The 18,002-nt window shown below is 35.7% G+C and overlaps 1 protein-coding gene and 1 long non-coding RNA gene across 3 annotated transcripts; both read right to left on the bottom strand.

Moving 5' to 3' along the window:
* Nucleotides 1–252: 252 nt before the first annotated feature.
* LOC143076619 (uncharacterized) lies at nucleotides 253–4,329 on the bottom strand. The gene is made up of 2 exons (XM_076252439.1): nucleotides 4,172–4,329; nucleotides 253–3,014 (listed from the first exon to the last, which is right to left on the bottom strand). The coding sequence occupies exon 2, from the start codon at nucleotides 3,009–3,011 to the stop codon at nucleotides 603–605; it is 2,409 nt and encodes an 802-aa protein (XP_076108554.1). The 5' UTR covers nucleotides 3,012–3,014; nucleotides 4,172–4,329; the 3' UTR covers nucleotides 253–602.
* Nucleotides 4,330–8,007: 3,678 nt separating this feature from the next.
* Nucleotides 8,008–15,837, bottom strand: LOC143076618 (uncharacterized). Of its 2 annotated transcripts, none has more exons than XR_012978727.1 (3): nucleotides 15,704–15,837; nucleotides 9,856–10,114; nucleotides 8,008–9,195 (listed from the first exon to the last, which is right to left on the bottom strand). It is a non-coding gene; the product is annotated as an uncharacterized LOC143076618 (long non-coding RNA). The 2 variants fall into 2 exon arrangements; XR_012978726.1 differs by lacking the exon at nucleotides 15,704–15,837 and adding an exon at nucleotides 11,470–11,601.
* Between the last annotated feature and the right edge of the window lie 2,165 nt (nucleotides 15,838–18,002).

Raw genomic sequence — 18,002 nt, 5'->3', positions numbered from 1 at the left:
GACGATTATGGAAAGGCTGAGAGCTAACGTTGGGATTACTATTTATCATTGTTTTCTTATCCTATACATGCATGAACCATTCGTTGCTGAAAAAAAAATGCAAACAATAACTTATTCCAAGAAAATATCCGCATCTTCTATGGGTCTTCTATGTACCGCGTTGCTCGGATCTTGTCTGTTGGCTAATACGCTATGCCTGATGGTTGTCCAATCAATATTGTGTTCCTATATATCAAGTTGAGACTATGAATAAAAACATTTAATTGTAAACTAATAGTTAATATCACAGCAAACGCAAACTTTTATTACAGAAAAATAGGAAACTTTATAAAACCCAGTCTGTAACTACAAATACACATTCTATAAAGTTAGCCAGGAAATATAAATTTGTCATTTTATGATATTCTAGTCCTATGCAGTTCTAAAAAATAAACAATAAAGTAGAACTAATAATTTAAATTCAAAGATCACCAGCTACGGGAAAGAAGGAATCAACAATTGTATTGCTTCCAACATTTCAAAATTGTTCATGCTAATTCAACTGTTTAGTTTGCACTTCATTGTCATGGCTTTTTGGGTTCAATATATGTCATTTATTAATGTCACTGATTATTCAAGCTAAAGATTTTCACCATATTCTTCTCTACATCGATTAGTGTGGCTTGATGTTGTGTTACGAGGATGTTTTCTCCGTTCGGGTGAACTACTATTTTGGTTGGATAGCTAATGCCTTCCGAAATGATGTCTCCAAGAATATCCCCATCTATATTGAGCTGGACGATGGTGTGGGATCGACATCCGGCTACAAAAACTTTACTTCCGTAAACGGCTATCCCACGTGGTACTTTCAAGTTGTCGTAACGAATCTCCCACCGTTTTTCGCCTAGTGCAGTTATACAAGAAATGCTTTTTCTATACCGGTCTGTCACGTAGATGTTCCTTGTATTTTTGTCCATGGCTACATAGTCTGGAAAATTGAAATAGTCATTTCCGGCCATATCTCGTGCAATGGTTTTTAGCTCTCGACCATCCCGAGACATTAGTTTGACGGAGGGCGGGGCCGAGAAACAGCATACTGCAAATTTCTTTTGAGCATATGCAATCCCATAACACTTCGCACCGGTCTGGATATTTGCAATGCATATGAAATCGCTATCTCTAACGGTATACAGTTGTATTTTCTTCTCAGTTGGAAGAGTAACCGCAATGTCAGAACCTCCTATACAACAAACATCGTACGGTTTAGCCGACAACACCTTTTCCCCACACCACTGGTAGTTGTGATTAAACACTTTCACTTTTCTATGGGTTTGGTCGCATAGAATAATTCTGCCGTCCTGAATTATATCCGCTCCAGTAAAACAGCAGTTTTCACGATCATTGCTAGTTCGACCCTTGAAAAATGTTTCTAATGTTGCTGGCCTCGGTATTATCCGATTGTATGGAAATGGTGAAACCGATTTCGGAAGCATTAATGGTGGTAGTGGGCTTGGACTTCGTTTCCTAAGCTTACGGGGTGTTACTACTGGTGATCTTGCAATTTCATAAGGAGGTGTTAATGCCTTTCTCTGATGTGCTGCTGGTGGCATAGCAACAGGTGATTTTCGTGCAGTACTGATTGGAGACAACGGCAGGCTACGAACAGATTCAATCTCTATTTCTCTGCGTTTATCATCACGGTGTGTATGGGTATTCCGAGTTTCGTGATGCTGATGGTCACGATGTGTGCGGTCATGGTGGTCGTGTTCCCGGTGTGTGTGTTCGTGGTGAATGTGATCTCGATGTGTGTGTTCGTGGTGAATATGATCCCGATGTGTGTGATCGCTGCGATAAGTCATTGGTTCTACGTTGTATGGTGCGGTAAGATTGACGTTTGCTTGAGTTGTGGTCAACCTACCTAGATCATCTAATCCGTTAACGACTGCTTGCAAGGTGCTATCTGCGCTGAAATTGATGAACAGATCTTTTAATCTGGTTGTTAAGTCTGCTAATTTGTTCTCGCAGGACTGAGATTCATTTTTGACATTATCTATGGCAAGAATGACATCCGTATCGGAACCATGGCGCATTGAATTTTGAATTAAAGCGATCGCGTTTTCCGTCGTGCTCACCAGACCATCACATGTTTCTATAACTTTGTCGTATTGTTCTTTTTCTTCAGCGTGAGCAGTTTTCAGTTCCTCTAGTATTTTTACCTCTTTTTGGACGAGTAGGTCATTTATTTGTTGTCGTATGCTTGTTATCTGGTGCCGAATTTGATTGGTTGAATCCTCGAGAACACGTGCGCTGTGTCTTCTGTTCTCAGCAATACGACGTGACCAATCACGCTGAAGCTTCAACTTTTCTGACAAAGTTTCTGCATCTACGTATTGCTTTTCGGCTGCTTCTGCAGTTGTCGTGACGTGTTTGCATTTTCGATGATCAATAGTTACGCATGACGAGCAGACAACCTGGTTATGATCTTCACAAAAGAAACCAAGAAGTGTTCCCTCGTGATCTGGACATGGTGGTCTTGATACGGTGTTTTTGATTGGTTGAGTTTTTAATTCCTCCATACTAACCAAATGGTGGTGCTGTGAATATTTCATTGACCTATGGAACCCTTCGCATTGCTGACATAATGCCTCGCCGCATTCTTTGCACCACCTAATAGCAATGACCTTCTCGTTTCTCCTTGAACATGGATCGCATTTTTGAGAATCGCTTCTTATTTTTACACCCTCCATTAAACTTAGTACAAAATGGTTCGGTGGAAATAAATCGGCCCATGAATGCGGCGGCTGATGTGGATCTGGTGAATCTACATGTCGTTTGCATTTCGGACAGGTAAAGGCTTTCGGATTCTTCTGAGCTTTCGTTGTCGACAATATATGTTTAGTCAGACATTCTTTGCAAAAGGAATGAAGACATGGAAGTCCAACGGGGTTCTTAAATGGTTCTTCACAAACTGAACATGTCAGAAACGTATCTGCCACATCCGGGTCTATAACATCAGCAGCAATCGAAGACATTATCTGAAAAATAAAAATCTATTTATAAGCATGCGACTTATTATAAAGTGTCTGATATATTTTTTAATTCCCATAAAATATAGGAAAGTTACTTTGTATACAATACACACCTCTACCACAGTTTTGTTTGTGGAGTCATTCGCAACATTGTTTATAGATCGAAAGCTAGGGTAAGACTCTTTTTTGAAAATTTCTTTAATTTTTTTAAAAAATTGGCTAAAACGAGAATGGAACCCTCCATCCCCCAGTTTTCTAAGAAGAACACGAGATATTGTTGACCAGAACCTATATACAAACGTTAAAATGTGAAGTGCACATTGATTTTGTTCGTTCACTAATCGAGATAGTTGTAGTTTGAATACCCAGTGAAACTTGTTTAAGCCAGCCACTTAGTTTAGTGTGTGTCGTAAGTCAGGAACTTGTGTAAATTCGAGGCGATATATACAGCTATCCATGCGTAAGCGTTTGAAATAACAGTATACCTGCACCGCATTTTCATATGTACATGCGTTCGTCCAGACGGAACTTGGAAGTCCTATTTCTTTTTTTTTCTTCTTCTTTTTTTTCGTCGTTTTGTCGTTTTGGAGTATTTGGTTTAACTTTAAAACATACCTTTAGATATTTTAACGAATTAGAGCTTGACAAATTGCAGAGCCAACTTACAATTTTTAAAGACTATCTTGCCCCCTAGCTTGAAGTATTAGAGTTATTTTATGTTAGATTGCTGTATTGGTGACGCATATCCCACACCTTCTTTCCATCATATAGAAATATACCGTCTAGTGACATATATATAGGTGTCTATTTTTGGTTATCTTTTGTTGTTTTCTTGCTTTCTAATTGACGCATACATAATTTGCACTTTCCACATGAAACATTAAAATCTACCAAAAACGTTTTTCAACAATGTGCCTAAATTCAATTCAAGTTCTACTTCTTCCTACTGATCGACCAAAACAGAGAGAGAAACAGATGGCACCACACTCTAGTGATACCAATGTTTTGAATAGTTAGGCCACAGACATACATTCATTATTTTAGATTCCATTGTTGATTTTAGATTGTGTTTGTTCGATATATTTGCATGTGTGTTATGTTTGAAATATACAGAAAAATATATAGTAAAATTGTTATTGTTTAAATTAATTATTCTTACTTACCTGATATAAATATTAGCTGTATACTTGCTAAATTAAAGTTGAAATAAGAATTGGTTTGTTGTCCATTTTAAGGTGCCATGACGTCGAGTTCGAATTAAAACAATAGAAATTCAATTTTAAATGATTGTGTATTGTCAATTTAATTTCGTTTTATTCTGACAAAGTTTTTACCTAACGTATAGTGTTTCCATATCTTTTGTAAATTTATTAAATGGAACACTTATTTTCAATTTTTAGCTTTTATAATAAGACTTGTACTAGTGTTAGGTTTCAATTGTAAATAGATTTATTTATTGTTTATTTTAGAAATAAAAATAACGCTTTCAAAATTTGGTGCGTGCTATATATACACACCTTTTCGGATTTACGTTTTCCAAACAACACTATTGAACATCAGAGAAGGGTGTATAGATACTTGAGGATTCTGTATTCAATGAATAGCCAAAAAAACACCTTAAGGTATAGAACCACTAATTCAGGCCCGGTCGGAAAGAACATACAAGAAAGTAGTACATATTTTAAACAAAATAGTTCCTACGCATAGCTGTATCTTTGTCAATAGTGGGAATATTTTGGCAGTTTTTATATCAAATGAAAGCTTGGGCACTTGGGATCACTGCAGAACCCTTGTTAAAAGTTTTACTTGAATAATAAAGGAGTATTTGAAATTTTAATAGGAGGTCACATTTGGCCTGTTGTTCAGATCAGAAGTTCCTGTTTTTGTACTATCAATCTTTGGGGAACCAGTGCGCTCTAATATGCAATTAAAGGTATGTTGATTCTTTCAGCACAAGTCAGGATAAGGTACAGTTTTGACATGAAATAACTGCTACTTTATTTGAACTTAAGACAAAGTAGCCATAAATGCTTGAAATTGCAGAATTTAACATAGAAAGCAATGGGGCTATGAATTAGTGGTTTTATACCTCAAGTCAATTTTGTCTGAGATAATTGACATCTCAAATTTGAATATTTAAAAAAAGATAAATATTTCAGCTTTATAAATCTAAGTCAAACGACGACTGGGCTTGTGTTACCCTCGATCACTAACCGTGGTTTAGAAGAGTTTAATTGTTACTGATATAGGAAGGAAAAGGAGGAGAGGTCATATCGAATTCTACAAGTGGCTTAACTATTAGGAATACAGTTCATCTAGTATATATATCGATGTCCTATGTCTCTTTATATGAAAATAAGAAGATGTGGAATGATTGTCACTGTGACAACTTCCCATCAGAGACCGAAATGACATGGAGATTAGCAACTATATATATATATAGGTCACCGTACGGTGTGCGGCAATGAACAAAACCCATACCGCATAGCGAGATATACGGTTTGAGTTATTTCTGCAACCAAAGTTAAAAAATGACCCCGCCTGCCAACCAAAATGACCGAAATGGCTCAAAATATAATACAGGGATAACATTTTATGTGTTTTAAAAGCCACAATAGATGGAGAGAAATTTCAAATGCAAAATGCATCATCAAGACAAGATCTTACTACAAATAAGTCATCACGGCCTTTTCTTATAGTTTGCGTTTATGCCTATTATCTTGAAAATTATAAAATATAAACACTTTTTAAAAATGATATGCAAAAGACAAGACCTAAAAATAAGTAATTACAGTGGCGGATCCAAAAGGGGGGGGGGGGTTCCGGGGGATGGAACCCCCCTTTTTTCAACGATTAATGCATTTGAATGGGGACATGTGGTTGGAACCCCCCCCCCCCTTTTTGTGCTGGGTTTGAATCCTCCCTCTTTAAATGGCTGTATCCGCCCCTGAATTATTCGACGAAATCGTTAGAAGATATATATAGAAGTGATTCCGCTTGAATGACGGTTATTTTGCCTTTTTTGTGTGTTTTTGGCAAATACTTTAAAAGACTTAAGAAATTGCACGTAATTAATCATCAAAACAAGATCAACAAAAAATAAAAACGCCGGAGAGTGCCCATTGTTGCAGATACACATATACTCAGGCGAGCGACTCATGCTCTGTAGAGCCAATAGTTAACTCAACATTGCATTTACTTGTTTCCAATTCATTTAGTTATATACTATTTGTTTTCTTCGTTAATTACTAGTAATTTTTTTATCAATTTTGTTGAACCTGATGTTCACTTCTTAAATATGGTTAATTATTTTCCACTTGGAAATCAAGCATCTAATGAAATCTATGAATAAATGATGCACAAATCAACAGATTAACCATGTGAGACCACCTTCTAAATATATTTGCTGACTTCCACATGTATGATGCCAATGTTTCACCAACTGAACGAGTCTTTATTTTTCTAAAACAAAAATTATGTTGGTTTGACATCGGCGTAGCTTCATCTTTATGTATACAAAGACTTAAGACAATGACTTACTGGTGTTGAGACAATGACTTCCTGGTGTTGAGACAATGACTTCCTGGTGTTGAGACAATGACTTACTGGTGTTGAGACAATGACTTCCTGGTGTTGAGACAATGACTTACTGGTGTTGAGACAATGACTTACTGATGTTGAGACAATGACTTACTGGTGTTGAGACAATGACTTCCTGGTGTTGAGACAATGACTTACTGGTGTTGAGACAATGACTTACTGGTGTTGAGACAATGACTTTACTGGTGTTGAGACAATGACTTCCTGGTGTTGAGACAATGACTTACTGGTGTTGAGACAATGACTTACTGGTGTTGAGACAATGACTTACTGGTGTTGAGACAATGACTTTACTGGTGTTGAGACAATGACTTTCCTGGTGTTGAGACAATGACTTTACTGGTGTTGAAACAATGACTTCCTGGTGTTGAGACTTACTGGTGTTGAGACAATGACTTACTGGTGTTGAGACAATGACTTTACTGGTGTTGAGACAATGACTTCCTGGTGTTGAGACAATGACTTACTGGTGTTGAGACAATGACTTACTGGTGTTGTTCATAGACTGTAGTGTGTCTTGGTAATAGATGGTTCAATTTCCTAATTGTTCTGGGGCGAAACCGGCATCGCTAACGGGATTTCTTCACTGTGGTTTTCTTATTAAAATAAAGTCGTAATTTTATACAGGATTGATAGATTGATTAATTGCATCGAAGTCATGGTATTTTGTACCTCAGTGAACTATGTTTATTAAGAACCATCATGAATATTACTGTTACTTACAAATCAATAATAAATCAATTAATCATGCATACAGAAACTAGATCCGGAATGACGGCCGGACGGAAAAGTTTGACGGCCGCTTGAAAAGAGGGTATTTTTGATAAGAAATAAAAAGGCTGCCCTGCAATAAATCCACGTACGACCATCAAAAGGTTTTTGCAATCATTCATTAATATAACATACAGAAAATGTGTAAATCCCTCCACACCTGCATAGGATGTATTGTTTCCATTCTGACCGGACGTGTCTGTGTATAGAATACGGACATCTGGCATAGACCAACGAACGCCATCGTCGTGCATGTGTTTTACTGCCAGAGGCATGATATATATAATATCCAAATTATAAGATATTAGATGGTATGATTGCCAATGAGACAAATGACACAGAAATTAACAACTAAATTCAGTTGGTCATATATATCTGTACCCAAGTCCATACTTTGGTTATTTTTTGCATGCAGGATAAAAAAGTTAGTAGGTATTCATAATCATGAAAGATTACATTTTGTGTAGTCATTATTTATTTACATGAGGAGTTTTATGACATTGACATAAATTTCAATATTTGTAGTTGAAATAATGGTTTCCTTTTTAAATATTAAATGCTGTGTCGTTTCTCTCTCTCTCAATCTCTCGCTCTTGTTGCCCGTTGGCATCTTTTCTCTTGTTTTCCCCCCAGCGAATATAGAGCACCGTTGGCTCCCATTTGCATTTCCGTACTGCATACAATTGAACGTTGTATAATTTAACCCTCTTTATCCTTCTCTGATTTTTAATTGGTCATAAAATTGGTAAGATTATTGCCTCGTTGCTCAATGAAAGCCATACCACTTCAGCTGCGTATAACAGGCTTCACAAGAATTGCTGGCACTTGATCTTTACGCATAATGACTTTCGTAAAGTCCCCTTCAGGATTTACACACGTGGGAACGGAACCATGTAATTGCAAATTTGACCTTCCGCTTGCTCCATAGTAACCATGTGACCCCTGAACTTTCAAAATGATAGTATGCTTGTAACCCTTGTCAATTTTAGGAGCAGCGTGAAACGTAACGTTAATTAATGACGATTTGTTGCGGACATCAATTCTTCTTTTAGTTCTTGCCATTTCTTTATTGTTTACATCAAATAATGCGAGATCTGCGTCGTAAAATTCATCCTCAAAAATACTGCAGTCTACGCGAACACCTTCAACTAATATTTCAATGGACGATGAAAATGATATTGCAGTTTCTTCGTTGTGTATGCAACTGACCGGTCCAAAACGCCAGTGAAGAACTAAGTTTTCGCCTGTTACTCGTTTTGTGGTCATGAAATGTTTTGAATGTATTTCCTTTCCTGTAAAGAAATTTCGAAGATGTATTATTTCATCCCTTGTTAATAAGTCTGAATGTATAACTGTTTTATTGAAAAACGCTTCGTTCATAAGTGGGAATCGAACTTGATACAGTATTCTACCAAGAACTTTCCTTTGGTTTTTAGATGAATTCAACATTTCCTGACGTAAGCATTCGATTTCAGACCACCGCATTACCGCTTCGAATATTGCATCTTCTGCAGCATCAAGTTCGTTTGAACTAATGATTTCTAACACACATTGGTGTGCAAGATCACAGAAGCTTGATGATTTGAGGACTATCTTTGGTTGGTGGAAAATGAAATCCAGGCATTTCTTTTTTAGTTCGTCATTGTCAAATTTGTAAGCTTGGTCTAAAATAAAACAAACATTGTCACCAAGGATACCATGCTCAAGTGCTCTTGTACACTTATCTTCTAAACCATTCAAACCGTACTTCCTTGCTGCATATAAAAGAGAAGCTGCTGTCTTTGTGTCGATCTTTACATCATCGCTATATATAAACCTGAAAGAAAAAAAAAATCACAATCTTGAGAACAAAAGTAGATTTGTATGTTAAAAATACTACGTGTAACTTTTACGGTCACCTTCAAGTAGTGGTTGCTTGATACTGTGTGTTGGTTTCTCGACTCACTGGGGACATGAATAGTCGTCTGATTTTTTCAATTGTATATCATTTGTTTCCCTTGCTATGAAAAGTATCTTCTATATCTTTTTTGCCCCAGTGAATTGAGAGGGGGCACAGTTGACTGCCATTTGCATCCCCATACTATACAATGGAACATTGCATACTTTGACCCTCGTGTATCCTTATCTAATTTTCAATATGCAGTGCTTTTAAAACAGTTTGTGTATTATAATTAACTTACGAAAATTGTTTTAACGAATGTTTCACAAGAGATGTGAAAGATGCCAAATGGATATTCAAAGTCATAAATCGAAAATAAATTGACAACGCAAATGAAAATAAAACTGAGGCCAAAAGACAAACAACAGTTTAAAAAAAACATCGCCGAGAACTAAACTTTCATCTTATATGATAAATTGGTACATGTCTCTTTCATATGTTCTTCCTTTTCGTGCGCATTATAAAAGGGTTTTGTTCACAGAATAATACACATTATCAATATTGCCATTTTTTTTTAAAACACGTGACCAAACTTACTCTAACATTTGTTTAAATGTCTCCTTGTCGATGTCTGGGATAGATATGTATTCGTCTGCATTTTCAGCCATTAATCCGTGAAGCATGGCATAAAATACGCAACTTCGGCTTATCATGACATACTTGTGCGCCATTACAAGTTCTTGCTCGTCCCCAACTAGAAATCCAACATCACAGGCAATTTGATTGGCTAACATATGCTTGTTGCATTCTGCGAGGCATTTGGTCGCCTGCCAGTCATATGGAGGAGACATGGTCTCTACAATGAAAAAAAGATTTATCAAACTTATGAATGATTATGAAAAATGTATTGACTTTATAGAAAACCTATTGACTTAAATGGAATACTGAAATATAAGCTAGTTCATTCAATAAAAAAGTAAGAATATGAATTATTTAGCAACAACCTCCTACTTAAAATAATCGATCAAGAAAAACTTTTTAGAACTAGATACCTTTAGTATATATATATACAGATAACAATGATATCGATACGGATACGTTCACCACAAATGTTGTATGTAGTATCACAGTCCTGGGACAATAAAATGCAAAATCGAAAACTAACTGACATTATACACACATATAATTTAATTTTGGATGTAACGCGTCTTCTGATTGACGTTATTTTGTTGTCAACCCATAGACATAATTTAGTCATGTGGCCGTGACGTCATCAACGTTTTACATGGTTTTCTACTATTTAAAATGGAATTTATAATTAAATTATAAGAAATGACTGTAATATTTTTTCTGCCTATTCGAAATAACATAAAAAATGTGGTGCACACTGTAAATAACCCGCTACGTGCGTTATTCAGTGTGCACCACATTTTTTATGTTATTTCTTCATAGACAGAAAAAATATTACAGTCATTCCTTAAATAAAGTTTAAGATATTATAAAAATAATAATAAAAAAGTAACTTAAGAAATGAGTCAACATCCAGAATCGAGAACAAACTAGTTGTTGCTTGCACAAACAACATCACTTTTTTTGTTATCAAATGAAGGAGGGTGAAAATGCCCTTTACCGTCAGGCGTCAAACGGTCATTTTCGGCTACCGTTAGCGTCAAATTGGTAAAAATTTTACCGTCATTCGTCAAAATATCGTTATCGTGATTCGTCAGATGTCTCAAATAATTACCGTCATTTTTAGGGAAACAAACAACAAACAAAAACAATTAAGCTAAAAAGATTAAACAACCAAATTACAGGCTAATGACTAGGAACAGATCCACATAGATTCTTTGGTGGTGTTTAACATATTTTAGAGCGCTCAATTGCCCTCTAATTGAGGACAGTGGTGTAACAATACACCGTAAAACAGTTTGAAATGGCTCGACTCATCAGTTCGGCATATTATTATAATTGTTTTTTTATTTAGACTTTTTATTTATAATATCCCATTTCAAGTAGGTTGTAATAACTGTCGGATTTTGAAAATGTAACGGAAAGAAATTTATTGGAGACAAAGCTAAACGAAATATTCATTGAACTTTTAATAATGGTAATAAAAAATCCAACGGTGAACCCTTCGTCAACAACATCGCCCCTCTTCATATACATAAGTTGTCTCTAATTTTGTTAAGGAGCAATTCAATTATTTCTTACCGTTATATTTTTCTAACACAAAGAAATATGTCCACACTTACGCAGTGTATGTAGTCGAAGTTAAAGAGTTCAGAACGGTATGATGTATTTATATATACTAAATTTGTATCTCAATTGTTTTAATTTGTTCAACAAATATACAACCTATTGACTTATACCCATATAAGTACTTATTTCAGATATTATCGATGTATTACGAACGGACTGTTGTATGCGCTCCGAGTCCTAAATACAAAACGTCAGATCTGTCTCTTGATGAACAAAACAATACGCATGACCCGACACTTCTTGAGACAAAAGACTAGTCAATGGAGCGAACCTATAGGAACAACATGTACAAACGGTATACAGTTTTTATCTTCAAAGTCGGATTTTAAAAATAATGTCTATCGTGTGGATCAAAAGTAAACAAACAAGACGCAAGCCAATACACATGAATTATATCGAAATCATCTTCTTTTAAGTTTACAAAAATACCCGAATCTGTTTAAGTTCTATCTATAGGAGCATTCGCGTGTATGTGTACAAGAAATCATTTCATCATGTTTTTTTCTTTGAGCTATTCAAAAAATATGTATACTGGAACAAGGGATTGTCTACATGTTGTTGTTCGTGATGCTAAAAGAATAGTCCACTCCAGGGAAATCCGAGAACAAATGCACAGTTTTGTTTCCTTTTCAGGATTTGGCATTTCATTTTGGTTCTTTCTGGTTTTATCACACGGGGGAAAAGGGGGGGGGGGGGTAGGGTGTTGTCCAAACATGTCTTTTTTGGGTACAGATGTGCAGCTGGGATTTCAAAAACACCCTCATTCTTATATCAATTGTAGTCTTGTGAAATCCTGACCCAAATTGTAAACATGTTTTTTCATGGCAAAATCATATATTCCTCAGTTATCACATATTGATTTTTTTACATCTTGACTTGATTTTAAACGATAAAACAGCATTTATATAAAAATCTAATCGAAAGATGAAAATTATTGTCCCATTGGCATAGTACCTTGGTGAAATTGCAACCCATTGATATATTTGATGTGTCAACAAGAATGTGTCCCAGTACACGGATGCCCCATCCGCACTATCATTTCCTATGTTCAGTGGACCGTGAAAATGGGGGGAAATCTCTAATTTTGCATTAAAATTAGAAAGATCATATCATAGGGAACATGTGTACTAAGTTTCAAGTTGATTGGACTTCAACTTCATCTAAAACTACCTCGACCAAAAACTTTAACCTGAAGCGGGACAGCAGGACAAACGGACGGACAGACGGACGAACGAGCGGACGCACAGACCAGAAAATGGGACATAAAAAAGGGAAACATTCCTGCGGCACATCTGTATATACCTTAAGAAGAGACCAAACGTGTTTTATCAGCTCTTCAAAGCTTGTATTAAGTTTTGGATTTTCAAATATTTTGGCTTCTTTCGTCACTGAAGAGACTTATTTAGTTTGGTGCAGAAATACAATTACAAAAAGCAACTGATTAAAAACCTTAATGTAAATACTCCATCATTAAAACAAAAAGAAAACAAAAAAGAGAGAAAAAAAAGCGCAGAAGTTCAAACTGAACGCAGTACGCCATATTTCCATCTTTATTCAATATTTTCCTGTCACACTCTCTCTTTTTTTTTATTTTACAAATCATTGCAGATCGAGTATCCATAATTTGAACTTATAAGAGCACAACTGACAATTAATGATACAGATTTTTAACTTCATTTATTTTAATCTAATACTATAATCTAATATGCGCCTATATATATAAGTTTCTTACTAATTTTATTTATTTAGATTTTATGGAAAAAAAAAGGGGGCGATTATCGACGGAAACAAAACAGGCGGAAAATTAATCAATATACTTGTTATATAAGTCTACAAAGAACCTATTTACTTGCATTATCAATGAAAGAATAGACTTTATGATAAAAATATCAATAAATCGAACAAAAACTAAATTCAAAAGCCCTTTACTTTCAGGGCCGTAACTACCTATGAGGCAGGGGAGGCAACTGCCTCCCCTGAATTTTCTACACCAAATTTTTTTTTTTTGAAGTAATAAAATAAAATATTGACAATATGTACACGAAGAACTTGAATTTATATTATAAACAACACAAGTTTACAGTTATAACAGGGGGGGGGTCAGTATTCGTACGAGAACACATATGAAACTTTGCTTTCGGCAATTTTGAATCCAAACTTAACTATTCACATTTATGTGGGGGTTCAATTAAGCAGAGGAGTTCCTTTTGTATTGTGAATCTTTTAAGATATCGGAAATTCGTTATCGGCTGAATCAGCTGTTAGATCGTTTTTTTAACGTCTCCCGATCATACGAGAACATTATGGTCAATGCCTTAGTAGGTAAACACTCCCATTCATGGTAGCAGGGACTTTCTCTTCTAAGCATATACTAGACTAGATATAGGGAGATGTGGTGTGAGTGCCAATGAGACAACTCTACATCCAAATAACAATCTATAAAAGTAAACCATTATAGGTCAATGTACGGCCTTCAACATGGAGCCTTGACTCACACTGAACAAAAAGCTATAAAGGGTCCCAAAATTACAAGTGTAAAACCATTCGAACGGGAAAACTATATATAAAAAAGTATAGAAAGTCCCTGATTGTAGTTATATAGTTATATACATGTCTGTTCAGCTTTCAAAAATATTGGAATTCAAGGTCCTCGATAAAAAAAAATTTTGCGGTCTATAATCTTGCTTTATATATTTTTTTGAACTTACCAGTTTCTATAAAAAATATCTTTAAATACAGATAATAATTGCTTGCATGGAAATTGCTCCCAGGATCCAGCAAAACTGATCTTTCTTAAAGTAATCGAAGGAAAACGGGTCATTTTTAGCCATATCATTTGAGAAAAAATTATTTAATGTTAACAATATAGGTCAAAGTACGGCCTTCAAGACGGAGCCTTGGCTCGACCCGAACAGCAATCTCAGCTTGTTTTGCATAAAAGTTGCTTCCAGGTTCAAGCAATACTGATGTTTCCGTAAAGTAAGGAAATCGAAGGGAAACAGGTCATTTTTAGCCAATGACTGAGAGAAAAAAATATGCTCAATCGGCGGCCCCAAACCCTGCCTCCCCTGAATTCGAACCCTAGTTACGGCCCTGACTTTAATAAACAGACGACAACTGTCATATCTACATTTGTATATGCAGGTCACGTTCTTAAAGCATCTTATTGTTGTCACATTTACGCATTCAAAATATTCCATTCTCATTTTTATTTTATTGATTCTAAACAAGTTGATGTAAGTCATTATACTCTTTTCCTGCTTTACTAGTTATTATTATACCTTATAACATACATGTATCTCAAAAGCTAACTCAAATTATGAAAGTTTAAAACACTAAATTTAAAATTAATCTGACGAAAAGTGGAATAGGCTTACATTATTCATACTAAGCTTTAAGGTCCTATAACCTCATCGCCTGACATATATTGCTAATGTATGTTGCATCTACGTATACATAACAAGTAGCCTTCTTAAATACAACATTTTTGCTTTGTAGATATATTGTACTATGTTAAATCCTTTTCAATAATTTTTTTTCAGATTGATTTTTTTCGGATCGGGGGGGGGGGGGGGGGGGGGGTTAACTAGTTTGACTCAGCTAGATACGAGGGTCTCAATGGGAGTACTTAATTTTTCTGTAATCTTTTTAATCCATTTTCCTCTGTTCTTTATATGAGTACTAAAGGGGTCTCAATTCTTTATTATGTTCAACTTGGCCTATGTTTCTCAAATTGTCGTTTCTTGACACATTTTTGTTCTCTTGGTACCTTATTCTCTATTCTGTAAAACCCATCATGACCCTCACGTGTGCATTTTAAGTCGGGGACCTCGTCGGTTTTTATTATATCGGTATGAAGAATTTGATGTTGATGGCAGGATTTTGTCATTGATATTTTATTCATATCTTTTATTATTTGATCGATTTAGACCATAAGAGCTTTTCTATATTGATTGGAAATTGTTGTCCACTAGATGGTTTTTTTTTTTGTCGTTGGGGCGCTGTCTCGATGATGCATATCTCCCCCTTTTATGTGCTGGACTGAAAATCGTACAAACGTGTGCGTGCTTTTTCTTTTAATTTCTTTAGCTTAATTGTGTATAATTCTAGGTTAAAACCTAACGTTAATCTATCTAATAATCTAACTTATTCGTATTTTAAATAGGTCCCCAAAGGGGGTCCTTACCTTCTTTTTTGGGGGAATCTGTCGCCATTATAAACTCCTAAGCCATGAGTTCTCAGTGTATTTATATGATAAAGTAACATGTTGCTCTAACATCGAGGTCAACTTTTTATACAAGGTAGATATTATAAATAGGCTTTTGAGTCCAGGATTTAATCTGCAAGAACAAAGATACTTCAATTGAACATTCTTTAAATGTCTTAAAGTATAAATCTTTCAATATTATTACCCTATTTTTCTATCAGTTGACATACAGTAGGTATTTATTTCTAATTTGAATTGAAATTGTCCTCATGTTTGATCAACTGCAATATACCAATTAGAAGAAAAATAGTTGATCGCGTTTCTTTAGCCTTTGTTTACTTTACAACCTTTTTCCAACAATTATCGATGTGTGGACATTTAAATATAGTTTGATCGGTACTAAGAGTGTGTTTATTGGGGGTCCTTCATTTTTGTTTTCATTTCCTCTATTTGTCATATTTAAGGAACTTTTATTCTCTTTTCCTTCTTTGTTTGCCAATTCTTTATTCTTTTATTTGGGGGGGGGGAAGGGGCATTATTCTGCACTTTTTGTCCACTATCCGATATTGTATAAACCCCACACAGACCCTCTCTATTATTTTGATGGTTTAAATCGGTTAAGGACACCATTGTTTATTAATTATAGGTTAGACTATACTTGGTCATGTTTTATGAAGATTTAAGCCCAAGGCGAAGCCGAGGGCTTGGTCATGTTTTATGAAGATTTAAGCCCAAGGCGAAGCCGAGGGCTTAAATCTTCATAAAACATGACCAAGTATTGCCTGACCAATTTAGAACATATTCACACCTAGGAGTGACCTTTTAATCTTAGACGCAATACGAATACTTTATTTCTCATAAAACTACAATTACATAGTTATAGATTGCATGATTTTTTGATTAGTTGTTAGTGGCTTTGAACTAGCTGTCAGATAACTACGAGTACTCTCAGATCTGTTCATTGTGTCTTTTTGTGTTTGGATGTATAAGTACCCGGCCACGTCCACTTGTATTTTTGTCCATCTGATGAGTTAAGCCTTTTAAAAAAAACGGCACTTTTGCGCGCCCTGGAAAATATATTTGAGGAAGGAAAATAACGGCACTCATGCGTGCCCTGTTAGAGAATGATTTTTATAGTTCGTTCTTATGTTATAGTACCACTGTCTCAGGTTAGGGGAGGGTTGGGATCTCGTAAACATGTTTAACCCCGCCACATTATTTATGTATGTGCCTGTCCCAAGTCAGGAGCCTGTAATTCAATGGTTGTCGTTTTTCTTTTTTCTCAAATGTATTTTACAGGGCGCACAGGAGTGCCGTTTTCTTTCTTTCTCAAATATATTTTCCAGGGTGCGCAAGAGTGCCGTTTTCTTTCTTTCTCAATATATTTAACAGGGCACGCATGAGTGCCGTTATTTTTCTTTCTCAAATATATTTTCCAGGGCGTGCAAAAGTGCCGGATTTTTTTTCTGTCTCAAATATATTTTCCAGGGCGCGCAAAAGTGCCGTTTTTCTTTCTTTCTCAAATATATTTAACAGGGCACGCATGAGTGCCGTTTTCTTTTTTTCTCAAATATATTTTACAGGGCACGCATGAGTGCCGTTTTTCTTTCTTTCTCAAATATATTTTACAGGGCGCGCATGAGTGAACATGAGTGCCGTTTCTTTCTTTCTCAAATATATTTTACAGGGCGCGCATAAGTGAACATGAGTGAACATGAGTGCCGTTTTCTTTCTTTCTCAAATATATTTTACAGGGCGCGCATGAGTGAACATAAGTGCCGTTTTCTTTCTTTCTCAAATTTATTTTACATGGCGCGCATGAGTGAACATGAGTGCCGTTTTCTTTCTTTCTCAAATATATTTCCAGGGTGCGCAAGAGTGCCGTTTTCTTTCTTTCTCAATATATTTAACAGGGCACGCATGAGTGCCGTTATTTTTCTTTCTCAAATATATTTTCCAGGGCGTGCAAAAGTGCCGGATTTTTTTTCTGTCTCAAATATATTTTCCAGGGCGCGCAAAAGTGCCGTTTTTCTTTCTTTCTCAAATATATTTAACAGGGCACGCATGAGTGCCGTTTTCTTTTTTTCTCAAATATATTTTACAGGGCACGCATGAGTGCCGTTTTTCTTTCTTTCTCAAATATATTTTACAGGGCGCGCATGAGTGAACATGAGTGCCGTTTTCTTTCTTTCTCAAATATATTTTACAGGGCGCGCATAAGTGAACATGAGTGAACATGAGTGCCGTTTTCTTTCTTTCTCAAATATATTTTACAGGG

The sequence above is a fragment of the Mytilus galloprovincialis genome, chromosome 5, assembly GCF_965363235.1.
Source record: "Mytilus galloprovincialis chromosome 5, xbMytGall1.hap1.1, whole genome shotgun sequence".
NCBI classification, from domain to species: Eukaryota; Metazoa; Mollusca; class Bivalvia; order Mytilida; family Mytilidae; genus Mytilus; species Mytilus galloprovincialis.
This window is presented reverse-complemented; position numbering and strand designations above follow the sequence as displayed.

Coding starts and splice junctions, on each gene's coding strand:
- LOC143076619 (XM_076252439.1), bottom strand. CDS start 3,011: ATGTCTTCGATTGCTGCTGATGTTATAGACCCGGATGTGGCAGATACG.